General features: G+C 38.3%; 1 protein-coding gene across 10 annotated transcripts in view; it reads left to right on the forward strand.

The window, feature by feature from the left end:
• The window catches only part of astn1 (astrotactin 1), a 418,702-nt gene that overhangs the window by 155,211 nt on the left and 243,000 nt on the right, over positions 1–20,491 (forward strand). For all 10 annotated transcript variants that reach the window (XM_025900129.1, XM_019348325.2, XM_019348326.2 and 7 more), the window contains 4 exons: positions 836–1,003; positions 9,378–9,462; positions 12,088–12,162; positions 17,625–17,762. In XM_025900129.1, the coding sequence (XP_025755914.1) occupies positions 836–1,003; positions 9,378–9,462; positions 12,088–12,162; positions 17,625–17,762 (466 nt within the window). The remainder of the gene's footprint in view (positions 1–835; positions 1,004–9,377; positions 9,463–12,087; positions 12,163–17,624; positions 17,763–20,491) is intronic.

Here is a 20,491-nt window from a genome sequence, read left to right on the forward strand (position 1 = left end):
TATTTTCTCCACAGTAATAATAGAATTTGGTAGAATAAACAACACAAACAGCAAGAATGAAATGTTTTGCAAAGTGGCTACCCACCCAGTTATAGTTATGTGGTTCAATCAGCCAGGACCATCGACCTAATCAAGGTACATTTGGAAATTCAGCTGATCATGCCTAACACATGTTAGGATCATACAAACTGTTATTTGTATGATTATAGATCTTCCTCTGTTTAAATCTTTCGGAGTGTTTACAAGTTTTGCTTTTCTATTTTGCAGCTTTCATGTTTGCAATAAGGCTCTTATACTTTAATCACACTAAAAATAACAAGTAATGTCGTATAAAGTTTTTATGTTTTTTCCAGATCCACTTCATTTTAAATCTGGTATTTTTTAATCACATTTTCTTTTCAAAAAACATTCATTTTGAAGGTTTCCTAATTTGTTTTTCTCTCATAGAAACTGCCTCACTAAAATGTGGTGCTTGCTGTCATTATATTTAGTTGAAGATATTTTACTTGTAAGGTCCAATATGTGCTGTGACCTTGTCTTTTTTGTTGTTGTTGTTAAATGGTTTTAGAAATGATAGAAAATATAAAGAAATAAGTGGTAAAAAATATAATAAATATGATAATTTGCTTTGAAGATTTTGTTCAAAGTCAGGCTTTTTTAAGTGTCCTGTTCTGTTTTTCATTCCTGCTTTTTCACCCTCCTCCTGTCTCCATTCCTGCCATCTTTTCATTATCATTCAATCACCTTTTTCCTTCTCTTCAACCATCATATCCATTTCACGTTTCTTTCCTGTTCCCTTCTCTTCCATGTTTTCCATTTCCTCTGTCCTACCCAGGGTCAAGGTTCATTTTGCTCCAGGGGAGCCAGTTGGATGCTTCAGACTGGCTCAACCCAGCCCAGATCTTGTTGTACTATCAGCAGAATGCCAGCGGGCCCTGGGTCAATGAGCTGTGTGGACGACGCCTCCTGGATCCCTGCGAGCATCAGTGTGACCCCGAGACAGGTGAGCCGAGGCCAGAACTACCAGCTCTTCTCACAGCTTTGAGTGGAAATATTAACTAGCAGTTAATAGTGAACTTATTGATCAGCTCTCTTCATGACTTCCATTGAACGGGTGAAGTCCAGTTATAATTATGACATTACATAAAATGCTGCTGCTCTTGAGATATGGCAGGCTTTACTATAAAAGCTTTCAGATTAATTAGAAGGTTGAAATGATATACATGTATTTGTATTTTACAATTACATTGTAAAAAACAACAAACTATAGTTTGATTCATTTTTATTTTTAAATTAGTTTTCATGTTTGTTTGTTTTTTTTTTCAGAATATGCCTACAACAACATTTTGTGACAGGTTGATAATCGGGTTAATTAAGGGTATTTTCTGTTTAAATTTACTGAGTTTTGTAAGCACAACATTTTGTTTCAGTTATTTTCATTTAGGTCTAGTCTTTTTTTTTCTTTATTTTTTCTGTGAGTTATAGTAAATTTAGGCTTTTTTGTAAGAAAAAAGCTGTATTTGAAATGCACTGGTTTACTGGAGGCTTTTGAAGTCTGACTTAGGAGAAGTTACAGAATAATTTGCCACAATGTGAATGCTTGTCGTAGCTGTATCCATTAGTCATCTGGTATATTTGGTGTTCCGTCTGAAGAGAGTGAGATTTGTAACCAGCCATAATTTTTTTTTTATTTCACAACTAAAAGCATGTTTTACAGCAAAACAAGAAAAAATGAGCCTCCAGAAACAGAGAAAGGAAAATGTCTCTTCTGTAACTTTCACTTACAGTCTTAGCTAATGCCAACCTCACCATACCTGCCATCAACACAGAAAGGTTTTAGGTGGTTACCATCTAAATTCACATTTATATCCAGACCTTGTTCAATAGTCGCCTATTGTTGTTCATTTTAACTTAAGTCACATATAATAAATAATCCTATTTACTTCTTTAATCTAAAATGGATAAATAGCCCACATCTAATGTATTTCTTAAATTTCTCTTCTTGCACAAAGTGCTAATGATTATTGCTGAGGGGAAGGCTAATAAATCCTCTGTGTACACTGTGTAAGAAGTTAGTGTTCATGATCTGTACGTCTACTTCAAATAAACTAAAGCTAATTTAAAAAAAATACTAATAATAACAACCTTGTTTAACACTAACCTTATTATATGAAACAGCTTCACTATTTTGACAACACATAAACAGTATTTAAAAAAAGAAAAACACATCCTGATGACACAAAAATGATGTAATGGACATGGCGGGGTCATTCTTTTTATTACCAGTTTATGACTCAGAAAGTTGTTGTTAAACAAAGAAAAAAACGTAACACTACTAATAAATAGCCAACTTTAGCAACATCATGAGTCACAGTTCTAATGCTATTAACAAGCGTGCTCTGTCCTTCTCCGTCATAGTGCCCCCTGGAAATACTTCTGATGTAGTCTGATTTGGATTTTTTTGTTTTTTGTTTTTTATCCTTCATCTGCAGTGTTTTGTTTTGTTTTTTTCATTCTACTTCTTTTAGAAAATTGGTGAAGATCTTGATTTGCTCCTGTTTTGTCTGCTTGCATGTGTCTACCCAAGTTGCTGAGCTCTCGGTGCCGCCGCGAACAGTGCAATGTACAGTGCAGTGTGATAAAAGTGAACCTGATTGTTTTCTTGAAACAACATCATAAGTAAAAGCAACATGATAATAAGTTCTGATTGATGGGAAAGTGTATAAATAAAACACACAAAACTCAAAAAGTAAACAATGCAAACAGAATAGTGGACTGTTTTTTTTGTTTTTTAACTTTTGGCTTTTGGCTAAATAAGTGAGCTCACTGTGAAATCTTAAATGTGTTTCTGAAATATGTGTTTCTCACCCCAACGGGTTGTGGCAGATGGCCCCGCCCCTCCCTGAGGCTGGTTCTGCCGGAGGTTTCTTCCTGTTAAAAGGGAGTTTTTCCTTCCCACTGTCACCAAAGTGCTTGCTCATAGGGGGTCATATGATTGCTGGGTTTTTCTGTGTGTGTATTATTGTACGGTCTGTCTTACAATATAAAGCACCTTGAGGCGACTGTTGTTGTGATTTGGCGCTGTATAAATAAAATTGAATTGAATTGAAATATGAATACAAATATGACCTTATTAGAAAACTAAAAATAAACATCCTGTTTAATTCATACTAAGCTGACTGATTTCAAACATTTCCTCCCTCCATACAAATTACTTAGTCCCAGTTCACAACAGCAGTCATCTCACGGTTTTGGGCTTAACGGGATAAGAGCATAGAGATATAACAAACAGCTACAGGAGAAAGTGGACACAAGTTAATGTGATGGAATAGTGGCGTATAGATGCATGAGGAAAAAGTGCTTCATGGGAGGTTCCCCAATAGCCTGAGGTTGTAGCAGCATAACTAAGGCTTGGTTCAGGGTCACCTGAAGGAGCCCTAACTACAATCTTAATCTGAAAGGAAACTTTTAAACCTGATCTTAAAAGGAGAGATGGTGTCTGTTTCATGAACTCAAAGTGAGAGCTGGCTACACAGTAGTGGAGCCTGATAGCTGAAAGCTCTGCCTCCGTTTCTGCTTTTGGAAACTTTAGGAAGCACAAGTAAGCCTGCAGTCTGAGGGAGAAGGCTTCAGTTGGGATAGTATGGGGTCTAAGACGTGACCGAGCCTGATCATTCAAGACTACTTCTTGTATTTAAACCACATACAACACCATGAATTCAAATATTTTGCTGATAAAAAATTCTAGCAAAACATTTTGCTGTTTAGTGAGATCTTTATCAGTCTCACTGCCTGTATATATTTTGATCTTACAATATGGGACTAAATGTAGTGTGTTAAACAGATTTATACAGTACATTCTGATAAATTAGAAGCATTTGATCTTTGTGTATGTAGTTATATCTCATTCCTCAAATTTACTCAATACTTGCAAGCATATGTTATTAATAGGAGACACTATGGTGTGTTTAATTTCTCTTTTCTATGTTAGTTTTTAAAAAGATGCCTGTACGTCTTTGTATTCAAAGAGTATCAATCAGATCACTACCTATTATAAATGACTTCTTCAGTTTCTGTTCTAACCTTTTTGTCAGGGAGTATTTTAAAATCAAAGTGCTAAATATAAAGTGGTCCCTGTTCCAATGGAGGTGTTGACAGTAAATTTTTCCCTGGGCAATTTCCCACATATTGAAATAGCCCTGGCTTCAAGTTTCAAGATAAAGCTTTACAATGCATAAAAAGCTTCCAAGAAACAACTAAATTTCTTTGTGAAAACTGTGTCAGCTTTCAGACCTACAACAATCAATTAAATGCATCCTGTCATATGTAGAAAAACTTTTTCAAACATGCTTATATCTGTAATGGCTTGAGGCAGAATGCAGACAGAACAGTGTGATTTTTGCTTTCTTAGACAGTCTCTGCCACTGCATCACTCTGATTATTAGTGCAAGAAGAAGTCTCACATTTAAAGCGGTGGAAGTGTCTTCCTTGTTTTGCATCCATTATTCAGCAGCCTAACTCTCCCCTGGGCAATACAGAGTAAGTTCTGAGACCTTTAAATGAATCAAAAAGCTGGGCCAGTGTGTCTCATGCCTGCTCTTCTTGGAATAATTTCTGAGGTTCACCCACACACCCAAACCTCCACTCTCCCCACTCTTCAAATGATATATGGACCAGCCGCAGGCTTCAGCAATTTTATTATATTTTTTATGTGATTAATTTGTAAAGGAGCCATTGTGCATATGTAAGGTTAGATACAGGTTTATCAGTGGGATAGCACACATGACAATGAGTGAAAGTGTGTGTAGGCTGCCAGGAGATTGCAAAGGTGCTATAGATAGCTGAAATCCAATCCTCTTTTCTGCTGAGAGAATATACTGATGAAAACAGAGATGGGCTGTGACAATTTCTGTGCTGCTCCTGTAAGACATTAAAAGAGGTGGGTATGCTTTAAAAGTGGTGTTTTCACCACATATAATACTACCGATTTTTCACTCATTTTCAGGCAAGTCTTTGTACCTGACCATTTTCACAGGAAAGTTTTGTTTGTTAAACCAATTAACATTCACCTATTTATCATTTAACCATTCACATAGTCAAATTTATTGGAGCTGTAGTCGTAGGCATGAATGCCATTGTAATTTGGGCTTTTAATTATTTTTTTAAATGTTCTTTTCCCAGTGTGGAAAGGTTGGGGCTTTATGAAGCCGTTCCATAACGTTAGCTTGCTTCATCCATTCTAAGAGTACTTTTGATTTATGTTTGTTGCAACACCCAAATGTGTCCAAGTTCCAACTGTCTAGTTGTTGATTTGTGATGAAGTTGAAGAGTCTGGAGGTAGTCCTCCTTCTCCAGTACTCCTCAGTACTGCACTTTGTGCAATGTATGAGTACCAGTAGCAGCAAAACAACCCCAGAGCATGATGCTACTACCACCGTGCTTGACAGCTTTGTCTCATCTGACCATAAAACTTTTATCCAGAAGGAATTTGGTTTGTCTTTGCTCATTTCAGTCAAGCTCGAAGGTTGCAGAATCTTCTTTTCTTGGTTGGCACCCTCTCTATGCTGTGTTCCAGCAGTTTCCCGTTGATGGCAGGCTTCAGCCTTGTGGGTTCCTGGGTTATTCCTGAACATTGTAACCAATTTCCTCTCATCTGGGTATGACAATTTGGGTCTATCTCCAGACCTTGCCAAAGATGTGACACATCCAAATAACTTGAATTGATGATCCTGGAACGTGCAGTTGTTTAGAAATGGCTCCAACAGACCTTTCATACGTATATAGTTTTCCTTCTTAGATTTTCACAAAGTTCTTTGGACTTTTTCATTGTTCTGTCTTCTGTCAGTCAAACAAATACTTTTTATGTTGGCAAAAAGAAACTGACCGTTTTAGTCAATCGTGATCACCAACAAGAAGTTAATAGGGTTTGGCCTTGTCAAGTTCAAAGACATTGTAGAACATGTTACAAGTTTTAAGTGAATACATGTCTAGTCCAGTGCAGTCTTTGCTATCCACAGGACAGATCAAGTTTCAGGCTATTTGAGGGTGATTTGTACTGTATAGGTACAGTATGTGTTTTTAAAGGTGACAAATCGCAGAGTGAAATTCAGTGAAAATAAAGCGTGAAGCCTAGATTGTGGCTCTCACTGTATGTTGAGCAATTATGGAAAGTAACACCTTGCAAGTGTAAAACAAGTTTGAGCAGAGTGCCGTGACCTGAGAGTGCAATGAAATGGCAATTAAAGGAAGATGAGCCATTTAGCAATGTTCAGGAGCTGTGCAACAAAGCTCATTGCCCCTCCAGCATTATTGTTATTATTTTTTGGATACAGTTTAGATTATCAGTGAACATGTAAAATTGTCTTTCCAATGTCAAACATTTCAATACTTTCATTGCACATTTAACAGAGCAGCAAAGTAGCAATTATATTCAGAGCTACAGGATGTACATGTTAAGAGTGCCGACAAGGAAAGTCTTGGAAAAGCTGGTGTTAGTGAAGAGCACATCCAGGTGATCCTTTTTAAAAGAATAATTACTCAAAGCTTGAGGAGCAGAGCATGAACTTCCGTAATGCAGCTAAGCGACTAGAAGATGATGAGGTCTTTCTGGTCTATCTTCACATCTTTTATCCTAACATGCTGCGCTACTGATATCTTGGGTGCTCTTTCGAACCCCTCCACACAACCGTTATTTTATTACACTCCAATTACACAAGTAATAAGTTAATGGGGCGTAATGAGCTCAAATACACCAAACTCTAATGGTATTCTACTGCTGTGATAAAGCAGTCATTTTAAATGTGAGTTTCCTTGAGTGAAACTCGATGAACACAGCAGATTAAAACACTGACACTGGTCATGATTAATCATGTAATGTAAAGTTAGTTTAAATTGCAGCCCCATGTGCAGCACTTAACGGGCCAATAACAAGTTGGGAGTTCAATATTTAGGAACTCTGTGAGAGGATGTGCCGTACAGCCTTTGAGCAGGATTATTAATTGAAAAGGGCACAGAGTATATCTCTTTCTTCTCCTTGTTTTTGTGTTCCTTTCTCAAAACTTTGCTGGGATCACGGGCATTATTGAACCCGGTCTAAGAGTTGTTTTAACTCTAGAGCACACAGAGGCTCTCTTGAGTACAGAATCAGTATTAGAAAATAACCCCATCTATATGTTATAAAATATAGACAGACTTGAAATCATGAGGATGCCTGACTCATTTCTTTTTTATTCAGCTAGCATGAAAAGTCAGTAAACGATTTCCTTTAGCCTGGCAGGTACTGACAGTTGACCTTTTCCATTAACAGTGGTGTATACGCCCAGGGCCTGTGCTCTTCACTTGCCTCCTATTGAGCATGAGGAGAGCATGTTGTACATGTTACCCCTGAGTAACCATCTAAACCAAAGGTGAGGCCCCATCAATCATACTGGATAAAGTCGAGGCCGACATTTCTCCCAGGAGCTGATAGCAGCACAAAAAGCACACAGGCCTCACTTATCAGGACAATGGCAACACAGAGCATGAGCATTGTACGAGTCCCACTGCTGAGGTATTGGACATTCATATTCATGTAAGACACTGGTATTTTTTGTATCGAGTAGTCGGTTTAGCACTCTCTAAAATATTGCCTAGTGACTTTGTCTGCATATGAAACAGTCCCACATCTGAGGCTTTTTTATAAACTGTTTTAGATGGCTTTAGACATTCAACCTTTAAACAGCACAGATGGGCAATGCTGCATTTGATGCTATTAGAAGTTGCCCCAAATTGTTGCCTTAGGCCTGAGGACTAAGTGGATTTGGGCAAATTACAACCCAAGACACTCTCTGCTTTAGTAAATAATGGCAGTGCCAAGTGACGATTCATTAGACTAATCACTGATCTAATCACTTCTCATTTGGGTAGGGGATGTTATTCAGTCATTGGGACCAGTCTGATAAGTGTGAAAAACACTAATATAAACAGAATCTATTAAGTCTAGACATTTGGAGTAATGACTCAAAGTTAACTTCGGTATTTACTTCTAGGGTGTCCTTTTCCACTGTGTAACCACACTGATAAGCCACAAGAATAAAAGAAACAGACTAATATTCTTTGCTCCTCAAAACAACTCGAACTTGTCTGGGTGTGGACACGGTACTTTTGTGCTATCTGGCAATACGATGTTGTTAGCGGTCTCTGTGGGTTGAGGCTTCGATGTCAAGTCAGAATTCGCTGGGTAAATGTACCGTCTGTTTCTCTTTTTTACTCATAAAACATAAGGAGAAATTGGAAACATGATAAGGGAGCAATCTCTTATTGAGAGCTTCAACAGTTTATCCCATAGTTGCGTTCATGGCATCATATTTCTTTCCTTGAATTTGATGACATCTGAGAATAAATTGGAACTGAACCACAGTGTTCATTATGGGTTGCTTTCATTGTGTTGGCAGCCAATGATTTTTGGCAAATTACATATATGCTTATGGTCTTGCCAGTAAAATATTCTTAGTGTATTTCTTCTTTAAGGCAAGTGCTAGCTAAGTGTCAGTCTTACAAACTGACAAATAAAAGTAAGTTCTTGATTTAAAAAGTATTCTGTCACATTCTGGCTGATCCATTTTGACATTTATTTGACTGAAACCTAACAATTAAATTCTAATTGAATTTTAAGTATGGTAACCATTTATTAGAAATCAAACTAATACAAACAAACAAATACTATATCCTTTATGCTTTTGATGAAATAAGTTGCCATATCCTGGGCTTGTGTCTAAAAGTAGTAGCTTTAGGTTACTGGTTGGCCTCTTCAGTTTGTCTTGTTGCAAAATAAGAATTTCCAGAAGAAAAACAAAGAAAAACGACATTTTTTAAACTTGGAGTTGAAAAGAACTTTAGGGTTAGGAAGCATCATGCACATCAAGAACGAGTCAAAAATCAATCCAAAATGAGTCATACTGCAAGGTTTTAATGAGCTGACAGTGTCGGAGCGAGCCGGTGTTTTACACTCTGTGTCCTTATCAGTGTGTCAGAAACCCATCCACTGACATGACGCACAGCAGTGAGCGCCATCGCTTTTTTTAGTAGCCATTTGGAGACTGGCTGTATTGCACTGAGACAACTGATTAAATATTCTCCTGCTGCAACACTCTGAGGAATTTATTTTTCCGTTCTTTGTGAGATTTAAACAGAAATAGCTAAAAAAAAAAAAAGACCACCTATGAATACATCATTAAAAATAAGAGATGATTAAGAGTGCTTCTCTACAGAGGATTCATCTTTAGAATAGCTCTCCTGCAGTGAAATGGAAGGAGAGGGGCAGAGGGAAATTTCTAATGAATTAAACAAGGCTTGACTATAATGAAGACATGATTGAATCACTGGCTTTCTGCTTGCAGGAGAGTGCCTTTGCTTAGACGGCTACATGAAGGACCCGGTCCACAAGCACCTCTGCATCCGCAGTGAGTGGGGGCCCAATCAGGGGTAAGTTATGATAATCACCTCATAATGGTTTGTGATTGCTCATTACCATCCCAAAGTCGAACAGTGGAACAACAAAGGAATTACCCTACGCATCAAACCAAGTGGTATTAATTTGCCTGGATGAATCAAAAGGAACAGTAATGTTGACAAGTACAGCTGATATTTTTGAACACATAAACATTTCAAATGCAGGTAATTAGTTGTGCACATCGGCATGTACTGTAAATAGTCTTCGGGAGATCATTTTTCTTTGTTGCTTGGGTATTTGTTTATAATCGATGTCATCGTCATCGCCTGATACAGTTCCGAGTTTTATAGTCCTCCGCTTGTCCCGAGGTCATGTCACTGCGTAAAACAGATTAGATGTGTTAGTATGCAGAATGTTCGGATTTACATTTCTACAGCTCTATTCACTGAGTTTATGTATCAACAAATCTTAAAGTGTGCTGTTCACAGGCATTTTCCCTAGCAGGGTCAAACTCTTACAATATTGCAGACAGAGAGCCAACAATTACCCCCCAGCGAACACAGATACCATAGTACTTACTGCCTGTTGTCGGCTGCTCTCAGTGGTCACTTACAGGCTTGGGAATACATCAATCGAGGCTCTCTCCAGCAGCTTCCACCTGTGAAAGTGAACAGCACGATTTTAGCACCTCAACCAAAAATCACAACTGCAGTAATAAATTGTACTGAAGTACAACATGGTTTTCTAAAGCCAAGCAAATTCATGTTTGTACTGTGTTCAGTTTAGTCATGAGGTGTAATTTCTTGCAGACTCAATGCAGCCACAGGCGGTGAAGTACCTGCTTTGAAGAGTATTTTAACTGTTAGTATTAAGTTGGTATGTACCTCCGAACCCATAATATATCCAGTAATGTGGCTGCAATGACAGCTGCGTGACTTTTAGTACTATCTTTAAATCATTTTCGGCCATAGGTAAATTTGTTAATTTTTAGTGGCTTTAATGTGGTTTATGATCTCTTCATCTTTGACCTCAAAGTCACCAGTTCTGTAATGATTCCAAGTGATGACTCGATATTTTTTGGCTTTAAAAATGCTGTTTCAGGCTCTTCTCCAGGAAGTTATATTAACACTTAATTGAGTTCACATCTGCTTCTTTAAAAAGTCCTTGACATTTGGCGAACACTGGTGCCACAGTGCTGACCACAGGGTGACCGCTGTGTGTGTAAGTGTGCGTGTGCATGTGAGGTGTTACTGTCACAAAAAAATAAAAGCAAGCTACATCAGAGAAGACTGTGCTGATTTACAGTTTGCTGTCTGACCCAGTAATACCTGCAAAAGATGATATGGGATCCAGCCCTTTTATATGTAGCAGGCTGTCACATGTTTATGAAAATAACATCAATAATGAAATACTTTGTAATGGAACTGTTTCAGAATTTAAAGTGTCTTGTGGAGTTTTCTTGTTTTGTTCTGTGTGTGTTTTTATACCAAACCATATAGAGTGCTCATTACATTTCTTTTCTTAGAAAAAAGAAAGAAATGCAATGACCACAGGGAGATATATTGTGAGAACGAGGGGACCCACTAAAGTTTAGCTCCAGAGCAATATGTCTGGGCAACAACTTGTTAACAAATGGTAACAATGAAGAGGTACCCCACTGTGACTTCTTTAGTTGTTATGGCCTGGTACTAGATCCTGCTGCACCTTTAAATTGTTCTGCCAAACACTGAGAAGAGTGAATGTGATGATGGCCTGAACAAGTCAAATCATACATCCCTAATCTGTCACGTCACCGGGAGGCATGTATTCTCTGTATCACACGCCAGACTCAGTGCATGTTGGAAATGTTTTCTTCTTTGTCTGCATTTTATGAAACGTCAGAAATGTCCCCCCCTTTGCCCGTCTACGTAACTCTGCACCTCTTTATCTCATTTCCCTGGTGCTCTCCCTGAGTCCCTGTCACACCTGTGTAACTGAGTGAGCACCCTGGGGTGACTTAAATGTTTAATGACCACGGCCTATGGCGTGGATGCAGCTCTAGTCTTCCTCAATGTTCTTTTTGCTTACAGTAGTGCTCAGAATGACATCGGTCCCCTGTCACTTCTCCCCCTTACACTCTCACTTTGCAGACTGTTTAGTCCCGGAGCTGCCACTCCCCATTAATCTCCATCATTCCCCCTCTCTCGCTTCTGCCTCTTGGCATCTGTCTCCTCCCTTTGATGCCCCCACCCTCACTGGCTCCTTTGTGTGCCCTCTCCATCACCTTCCGTCTCGCCCTCCTTTCACTTTGACCCTTTCTCCCATTCTGTCTCGCCCTGTCATCCTCTCTTATCCCCTCCCCTGGTAAATAGATATGAGTCAAAGTCACATTGCATGTCAGCTGCTGGAGAAACACATTTTTCAATCATTATGTTTACACGTAGTGCACATTGCAATGCTGGTTGTGATTTGTTGGGCTCTGCAAGGCGGGAAAAACTCAAAGTCAGACATGGAAACATGGCTAGTGTTTCGATGTCTAGGGGGTTTAGATTAGGAGGATGGTACAATGAAAAATTTAACACTTCGCAGGCTTTGATTTTAACACACAGTTTTATTCTCTCTCACCTTTTTTCTATTCCTCTGATCTATTCTTTTTTCTTTCCTTTTTTTCATGCCAGTCCCTGGCCTTACACCATCTTCCAGCGCGGTTTTGATCTTGTGATGGGAGAACAACCCTCTGATCGCATTTTCAGGTAAGGAGAACTTCACAAAACTTTGTTTTATCTGACTGCATTTTCTGTGGTGCTGCAGTCAAATAACTTGTTAGAATTCAGGTACAATAGCTTTGATTGTGTCTCTCCCTTATGATTAGGGGAGGATTTCGAGCTCTGGCTGCAGAATGCCTTCTAACTCTGTCAGTTTTAAATGCACTATGAAAGGGAGCAAGAGGTTTGATTTTCACATGGGAGAAACATCACATAAGCTGTCTGCTCTGCTGTTGAGAATTAATTTTTAAAACAATTTGAATGCTACACATTCATGAAATTGATTGGAAAAGTTAATTTAGTTGACCACTTCAGACAACATTTGATATTAAGCAGTAATTACTTTTGTGAAACTGTGATAACATGAGTAAATTTTTTTCCCTCTGCAGTATTGTGGACATTAATGCATAATGCATATGTTTTCCCTGCTGTTAAAAAATCACTTTAAAAAAGTTACAACAGAACAATGGCTGATGTTTCATTTGAACTGAAATTGAAAACACTGAACAAGTCAAGGGTGTGACAGAACAGTTTATGTCCATGCTGACTCAATATTGGTTCTCAGGTCCATAAGTACATAGTGTTTTGGGGTTTTTTTTTACACCACCATTACAGAGTGGATTTTAAATCAAACCACCAAACAAACCAAATTATTGCATCAACTGTTAAAGATTTTTATTTTATAAATAGTCTCCATTCGTACAGGCTCAAATCTAATTAGACAGTTGACTGTAACGTGGTTTTGCAGCCATGTTGAATTGATCCCATTGTGTTGAACTTGTGGCATGTGGTAGCTTTTCACTGGAACTCTCGCTATTATACAAGAACAGGAAGGCCAGGTCAAATTTGGGCTGAAAATACTAAGAGAAACATTCTCTGTTGCTGTGTTATGGCGTGGACACTGTTGTAGAAGTTTTCCATTTAATAAAGCCTGCAGACAAGCGGTGAGTGGTAGCTAACATTCTTTAATCAAAAACAAACAATCTGCTGTGGTGCTAAATGACAAAAACTGTTATTTTCCAAATACTTATGGGACTTTTTGTAAATACCTGCTATTTATTCAGCTACTCACAAACTTAGAATTCGGCACTGATGAGCAACAAAGAGCAATAAAGAGTCTAACAACAACACAAAAGACCTGAAAGACAAACAAATTAGAGCATGGATGATAGTCACCTTTTTTTAGCATATATGACAGCATAAACAGCTAAGATGAATGACTTGTTAGGCACCAAACATATCTCCAAGTTACTAAAGAATCAGATATAGTTCACAGATGTTAGTTCAGATTGAATGAACCCTGAAAAGCAAGTGAATGCTGGCCCTTTGTCAGATAAAGGTAGCTAATTTACAGCTTTTTTTGCTGGCTGCTGTTATAAATTATTATGCTTTTAATAATAGATGAATGTTCTTGTGTCTTATGACAGAGATCATTGCTTTAGGCGTTCGCCTTGAAGAGAACATATAGCTGAGAGAAAATCATTCCATTCTCACATTCACAACAACACATCAGGGTATCGGGCAACTTGTCTGAGACTGAGGTATCTAACAAGATTCTCAACTGCTTTTCTTGCCAAGTTCTCCGACTTGAGAAAGAGCAGATCTAAGAAGGAATGTGCCACTGCCTTCATTACAAGTTTCTGACTCCTTTCATGACAGCACAGCAGCAAGAACAAGTTTGTGTGACTGCACAGTTGATGTGAACCATTCTTATTATTGTTAGCATTGTCCCTATGCTGGGACACACATTCGAAGCTGGAATCACAGTAATATCTCCAGGAGCTGCTTTGATGCATTTCCTTGCCTGCCAGCATGCGTTCTGCAGTAGGCTCCCCACCTTTTTTACAACCATAGTTTAAAATCTCATTGTCCTCTGGCGGCTTCAACACAGCCATCCATCCTAATTTGAACATTTCTAGCTTTGAACTTCCCCAAACGTCCCTGTTTGCTCCACACATTAGAAGAGACCTTGAATTTTGAGCAAGCACTCGCTGACCTGCGAAGCCATCCTCTTGTTTCTTTGAGCAGATATTACTGTTCAGCACAATAGCTAATTAGTTGAGTGAAATTGAAGCGCTATAAAGCAAAGGAAACCCAACAACACAAACAGAATTCTCGTGTGTTGGAGGAGCTAAATGGTGAGAGTCAGCATTCGCAAACAGTGTTTCCTATTTGCACAGTATTAACCGCAGGGAGTTCCTCTGCGGACTGCAAACATGTTTTCCACTGAACAACCGTTTCCTCTTGGGGCCTCTTAGTGTTTTCCACCACCACTTTCTTTTAGGTTGGACCAAATAAGTCGTACAGTAGCACACAAGTCCCCAGTTGTCCATTATAAAGCTGCGCTCATTAAGTGGCTGCTAATTTGTCCTGCGGTCACCCATATACGTCATACCGCATCACAGGGAATTTCAGCACTCCTGCTATACACAGTCCCGTAGGAGAAATGTGAGGTAGCAACAGCGCAACAGCATCTTGAGAAGTAATATGGAAATATTACCATTTTAATGGACTTCCATGTTATACTAACTTGCTACAGCCAAGTGTTTTGCAGTAAACGAGCAACAGCACTTTGATCCACTCAAATTTTTTTTTAACTTTGGAACAAAGGGAGTAATTGGGTGGATATAATGAAGTGTTCCATTTCTATAGTGATTTAATCCTTCGGTTCTAAAAGCGACTGGTAATGCATTCAGCGCCCACAACTCACTGCCCTTTCCTTATGCTACGTTAGCATTTTATTAAATGCAAATTGAACAATTGTAAATGAGGAAATATGTTTAGTCTGCATAAAAATGGCTGTTAACTATTTAATCAACAAGTCCCCCCTTTTTGTATTACAAGTATCCATGAATTATTCATCAGCACTAATAATGCATTTGATGTTAATCAGCATGCACTGTTTAACTAAAACTTGAAGTATTACATTTCATCTGCAGAGTGTTTAAAGATTGATGATGTCCATTGACTCACAAATAAAGAATTGTTTTAAAGCCCTTGTTCCAACCATCTGTTGTTTACAGATTTATAGCCCTGTTTTGTCTTGGGGGAAACTCTTATGGGCCCTTTTTTGCCGGGGTGCCTCATTTGCTATGCAGTCTGTCCATTAACTCGGTGCCCTTCTGCTCAAGTAAGAGTTATGCAAAAAGGATAACTTTGCTGAAAGGTAAAATAAATAACCTGTAACAAACATGATGCCATTAGTCAGAAACACTGACTGGTGGATTTCCAAGGTTTGTGAGAAATGCCCTGATGATGATACGAAGGTTATTGCAATTTGCCTTTGAGACTTCAAACTTTGGGAACAAGTTTGAAAACTCAGCATTAAACAACTCCCATCAAACCCTGCATGCCTCAAAAGTTCAGGATCTAAAGTTTAGAGGTTTAATCGTCCACTGAAATGTCTTTAGACACTGCATTTTCAGTTTGGGGCATTCTTCCTGTTTCGTGTTTCCTTTAAGTCTCTCAACTTTAAAGTTGTGCAGTAATAAGTCACTGGGATAACCATTATATCCCGGATGTCTCTATTTAATCTTTAGTTTTCTATTCAGATTTTAATAAACCAGCACTTCTGCTTCTTCTCTTCTTTTTAATGTTTTGTGCCTTTATATTTTTAACATTCACTAACTTTACTGTTTTGATGCAGAGCTTAAAAGTCTACTGCTACATCGAGTTCAGCCAAACCATGAACCAAATAAAACTGTTTTTTTCTCCTTAATGGTAAAGAAAACAGCAAGAACCCAAATAAAAATATAAAGAATCACTTAACAATTCCAAAAATTGACCACATAAGCTGTGTTATGCTTTGAAACATTAGACGATAAACATGTCAGTAAAGATAACTGGAATATTACTATTAAAAATATAGAACCATGTTATTATCCCCTAATGTAGATGTCATGGTTTGCCAAGCAAACCGTGTGGAGACCCAAACGCAGACAATGGAGATGAATGTGGATGTTAACAGAAAATGAGCCTTTATTTATGGTTGAACAGATGTTACAAATAAACGGCAAGGAGAACTAGAAAGGAACAAACATAACCTATACTGGGAAAACTAGCCTAAACCTGAGACATGGAGGGAATGACACACAGGAGAGATGCTGAAGCAACACAGACGATCCGACGACGAGCAAAGGAGAACAAACATTAAATATACACAGAGGGAAACGAGGAATGGTAAATAAGAGGGAGACACAGCTGAAGCTAATTAAACATGACGGGCGAGGGGAGCAAAAGTAGACACGCTGACATAGCACAAAGACTATCAAAGTAAAACAGGAAATACGACACGTATGTACAGTCATCGACTTAGAGACACAAGCTTAACACTCAGACATCACAGACATGGCAATAGAGCGAACATGGAGAGGTGGGACCAGGACAGGCACAGAGGCACAGACTGGACACTGAACAGAGGGAGCACGGAATCTAAACCTAAGAACGAAACTCTTAAGAAGAATTAAACACCAGATAATAATAATCAAAACAGCACAACTAGAGAATCGGATCATAAACCATAATACAGAATAATACCAAAACCCAAGAAACTCAGAATGCTGGGTCAAACTGACCCAGAACCATGACGGTAGATCTTTAACTACTTGATTTTGTTCTCTGCTTGGAAATAACAGTGCATCATCTATCATATATGCAAAGTAAGGCTTGCACACCTTCGTAGACACAAATCAATAAAGATATTGCAGTTTCTCAAATGCCTCTGTGCACTTCTGTCTGCCATTCATGAGCTACTTATTATTATGTTTAACTGTAGTAACCTTTCACCATTCAACACTTCACAGAGTCAGGATTTCAACTGCTGTCAGTTCAAATAACTTTGATGACTTTCAGTCACAATTCAAAAAAAGTAGTATTCTCTACATTTGTTTTTTCTATGTAAAGAAACAACATTTATGAGAACATCATCATAATATTATTATTATTACTGTTATTATTTTTTTTTATTATACTTAGGTATTTTGTCTCACATATATGATTAGACTGCTGTTTCTTTTGCCAAAATTTGAAATAATGATGTCATTGTATGTGTAAGTAGAACCTGTTATAGACCAAAACCAACATAATGAACACCTGCTAAATTCTGTTTTTGTTGACAAAATAAACCCATTTCAAAGGAAACGCTGTGCTTGCTTGATAATTATTAAAGGTGTAATGAAGGACACTAATCAGCTCTTCATCATTGCATCTGTTAATAGGCGAGATATATCAGGGAGCAAGTGCACATTTTGTTTCTTTGCAAACAGTTTCACCTAGCAAAAGTCAGCAACTTCCAGCAGCCTCTCACCAACTGGTTGGGTAATTCTCTAGCAGCTGGAAGCTGAAAGGGGTTCCCAACAGTCTCAAAGGCCTTAATGATCTATTTTTCCCTGAAAGGCCTAAACCTACAACCCTACCTTACACTCTCATGTACTTTTCCTGTCCTCTTGCAGATTCACGTACACCCTAGGAGAAGGAATGTGGCTGCCATTAAGTAAAAGCTTTGTCATCCCCCCTGCTGAGCTCGCCATCAACCCATCAGCCAAATGCAAGACAGACATGACAGTCATGGAGGATGCGGTAGATGTAAGGTGAGAGACATTTTCTGCACTGCCATTTTCTTCAGTGTTACTTTGGGAGTCATGACAGTCCAACTAAAGAAATAAAAGGAGTCATCGAGCAGTGAAGCAGGGTAGGATTTTGCTGACCGCTGCACCAAGCTGAAAAGTACCTGAAGGAGTTTCTTCTTAATGCCGCACTTGAAGGATTGCAAAGACTTTCTGTCGACTCTAGTAAAAACAGACTTTTATTATTATCTCTCATCAACTCTCTGACTTGTTTTGTATTCTCACGTAATCAGCGTTTGTTTTTATTCATTGTTGTTGCTGTGAGTTTTAATCAGGCCTCTGAGGATTTTGCCGAGGTGGTCATGATTCAGAGGGCAATGAAATTCTGCAGTCTAACACAAAAACATTTATGAATAAAGGAAAAAATGCCAAAGTTTAAAAAGAAAGAATTGCTTGGCAGTTCAAAGCCACTGAGAGCATTTGAATTGTTAAATGGTTCATAAGTCCAAAGAAAATCTACTCTGTGTGCAGTGACTGTGGGCTGCAGAGAGAGCTGTAAATGAGCCAAAACAATGCTGCAGAGTTAAACTGGGCTCAACTGATGACATGTATTACACAGTGGAAGCAATGCCCCTGAGCATTCTCTTTATTTCTAATGAGAAATGGACAGACATGCTACTTGGGGTTGGGGGTGGGGGTTAAATCAAGAACATACCCACCCAACCCATAAAAGGTGATTTTTAAGGTAGTGCTGAAGAATTTGTGTTATTTCGACAGTCACTGACACGGCAAGCAGGAAACATGTCTCACTGGCTTGTTATCTTGACCGTCTACAACAACTGTGGATTAACAACCACAATGATCCTACTCTGGTCCAGATCACTGGAGATGTGTGCAGCACAATCTGTCCAGGACACAAAGCAGAAACCAAATCATTGAATCCAATATAGGCTCTAGCTAGCTTTTAGCAAGTTAGCTAGTGGTCCAAATGAGCACAGACACATGACCGTATCTGAAAGATCTCTCTTTCAGAGTGTGGTTCGTGCTTTACTTAAAAATCACATTAACTTCCAGACTGATGGAATAAGATGGATAAGAAAATATCTCATTGCTTATTTAAAATGTGCTTTTATTTTGTGTGTAGTGTAGGTTGGGTACTGTTCTGTTCAAAAATGCTCCCTGGCAAACAGATTTTCACTGGAGAGATGGGACAGGTGTGTGCAGTCATTCTGTGCTTTTTTTTAGGCAACTCTGGGCTGAAGCTAAAGGTAGCGATGCTCGGATAAGAGGTTTAGTCCAGAAAGAGATGTCTGCATAACAAGAAAGCCAAATGTTTATAAAAACCAGATGTTGGACTCCAATAATAAAATGAATATAGTGGAGTAGACTATTTCTGTTATAGTGTGTGTGTCTAACTAATTAAAATAAATCCAACTATCAAATTTCAAAACAGCCTATCCGTATGCCTGAGCCTTCAGCGTTTATGTTTATGGCTTCATTGACCAGCCAAAATATGATGCTCACTGTCCAAAAGGTAACATACCGGCGCTATGTGACAAATCGTCAGTATGTTACGCTTTTGGGCACCCAACCCGTCTGTATGTTATGCGTTCAGAGTCATTCTATTGGATTCCATCCACAATCCAGAGCGTATCATAGGGACACAGAAGGTTACCTTTCGCATTACTATGAGACACCTCGGGACGTGACAAATCGTCGGTATGTTACGCATTGGGAATGAGAATGCTCTACATGGAACTTTGATCAGTTATGTCCCATTTAATTACATTTATTTAAGTTACTTAAATTAGTCAGGGGTATGCTCAAATATGACCAGTATAGGGCAGAATTTCACAGCATGTTTCAGTATCTAGTGTACTCTTTTGGTCATTTCTTTGTTAGATTTAGTTTTTTGGTGGATAAATCTGGAACCTGAGAAAAGTTTCCTCCAGTTTCCTGAAGACCAAGGTAATGGCCTTTGGTGCTCTGTTTTGTCCAAATAAAATTTATTGTGCATTTAAGACCCCAACATAACACATTCTCTTCTCTGAAAATGAAAATGACTGAAATCTTTAAATGTTCAAAATAATTTCAGATTAATTTTCTGAGAGTCATAATTGTGTGAACAATAGAGCAGCACCGACTAGTCTGGTAATTTCAAACCAGTTAATGGCAAAGAAAACTCTTTTCTGCTGGAACACTTGTCTTGTTTTTAATTATTTAATGTGTTTTGCAGAGAAAGAAAGAAAGTGAGAGACAGAAAGAGACTGTAGTACAAGCAATGCTTGTCATAAGTGATATATTTTGGATGAGCCCTTTAGATTCACACTTTGCATTCCAAAACAAAAACACGGTAACCTTTTTGCACGTGTTTGGCAGCAAGCTTTGTAAATAATGCGAATGTCTAAAATATTTACTCTAAAAGATCCCTGGTGCTCTTAGACATATGACACAAAGACAAGAGTTTAGGTAATAAAATAATTTTAATTTTTTTGGTGCACAGATAAAAAATATCCACACACGACTTAATCAACAGTAATATCAACATATCAACAGTATTTCTGATCAGGTTCACTGTAAGATCATCTCTGTAGCCCTTGAGCATAAAGACTGCTGCTCACTTCTACTTGAAGGACAGACCACTAATTAGTTTGATGCAGAACCGACTTTGCTTGTTGGTGGAAAGCTTTAAGATTCACCCAGATTAACAGTTAACATGACTTATTATGTTTTAGAAAAAATATGTGGGACAG

The sequence above is a fragment of the Oreochromis niloticus genome, linkage group LG18 (assembly GCF_001858045.2).
Source record: "Oreochromis niloticus isolate F11D_XX linkage group LG18, O_niloticus_UMD_NMBU, whole genome shotgun sequence".
Classification (NCBI taxonomy): domain Eukaryota; kingdom Metazoa; phylum Chordata; class Actinopteri; order Cichliformes; family Cichlidae; genus Oreochromis; species Oreochromis niloticus.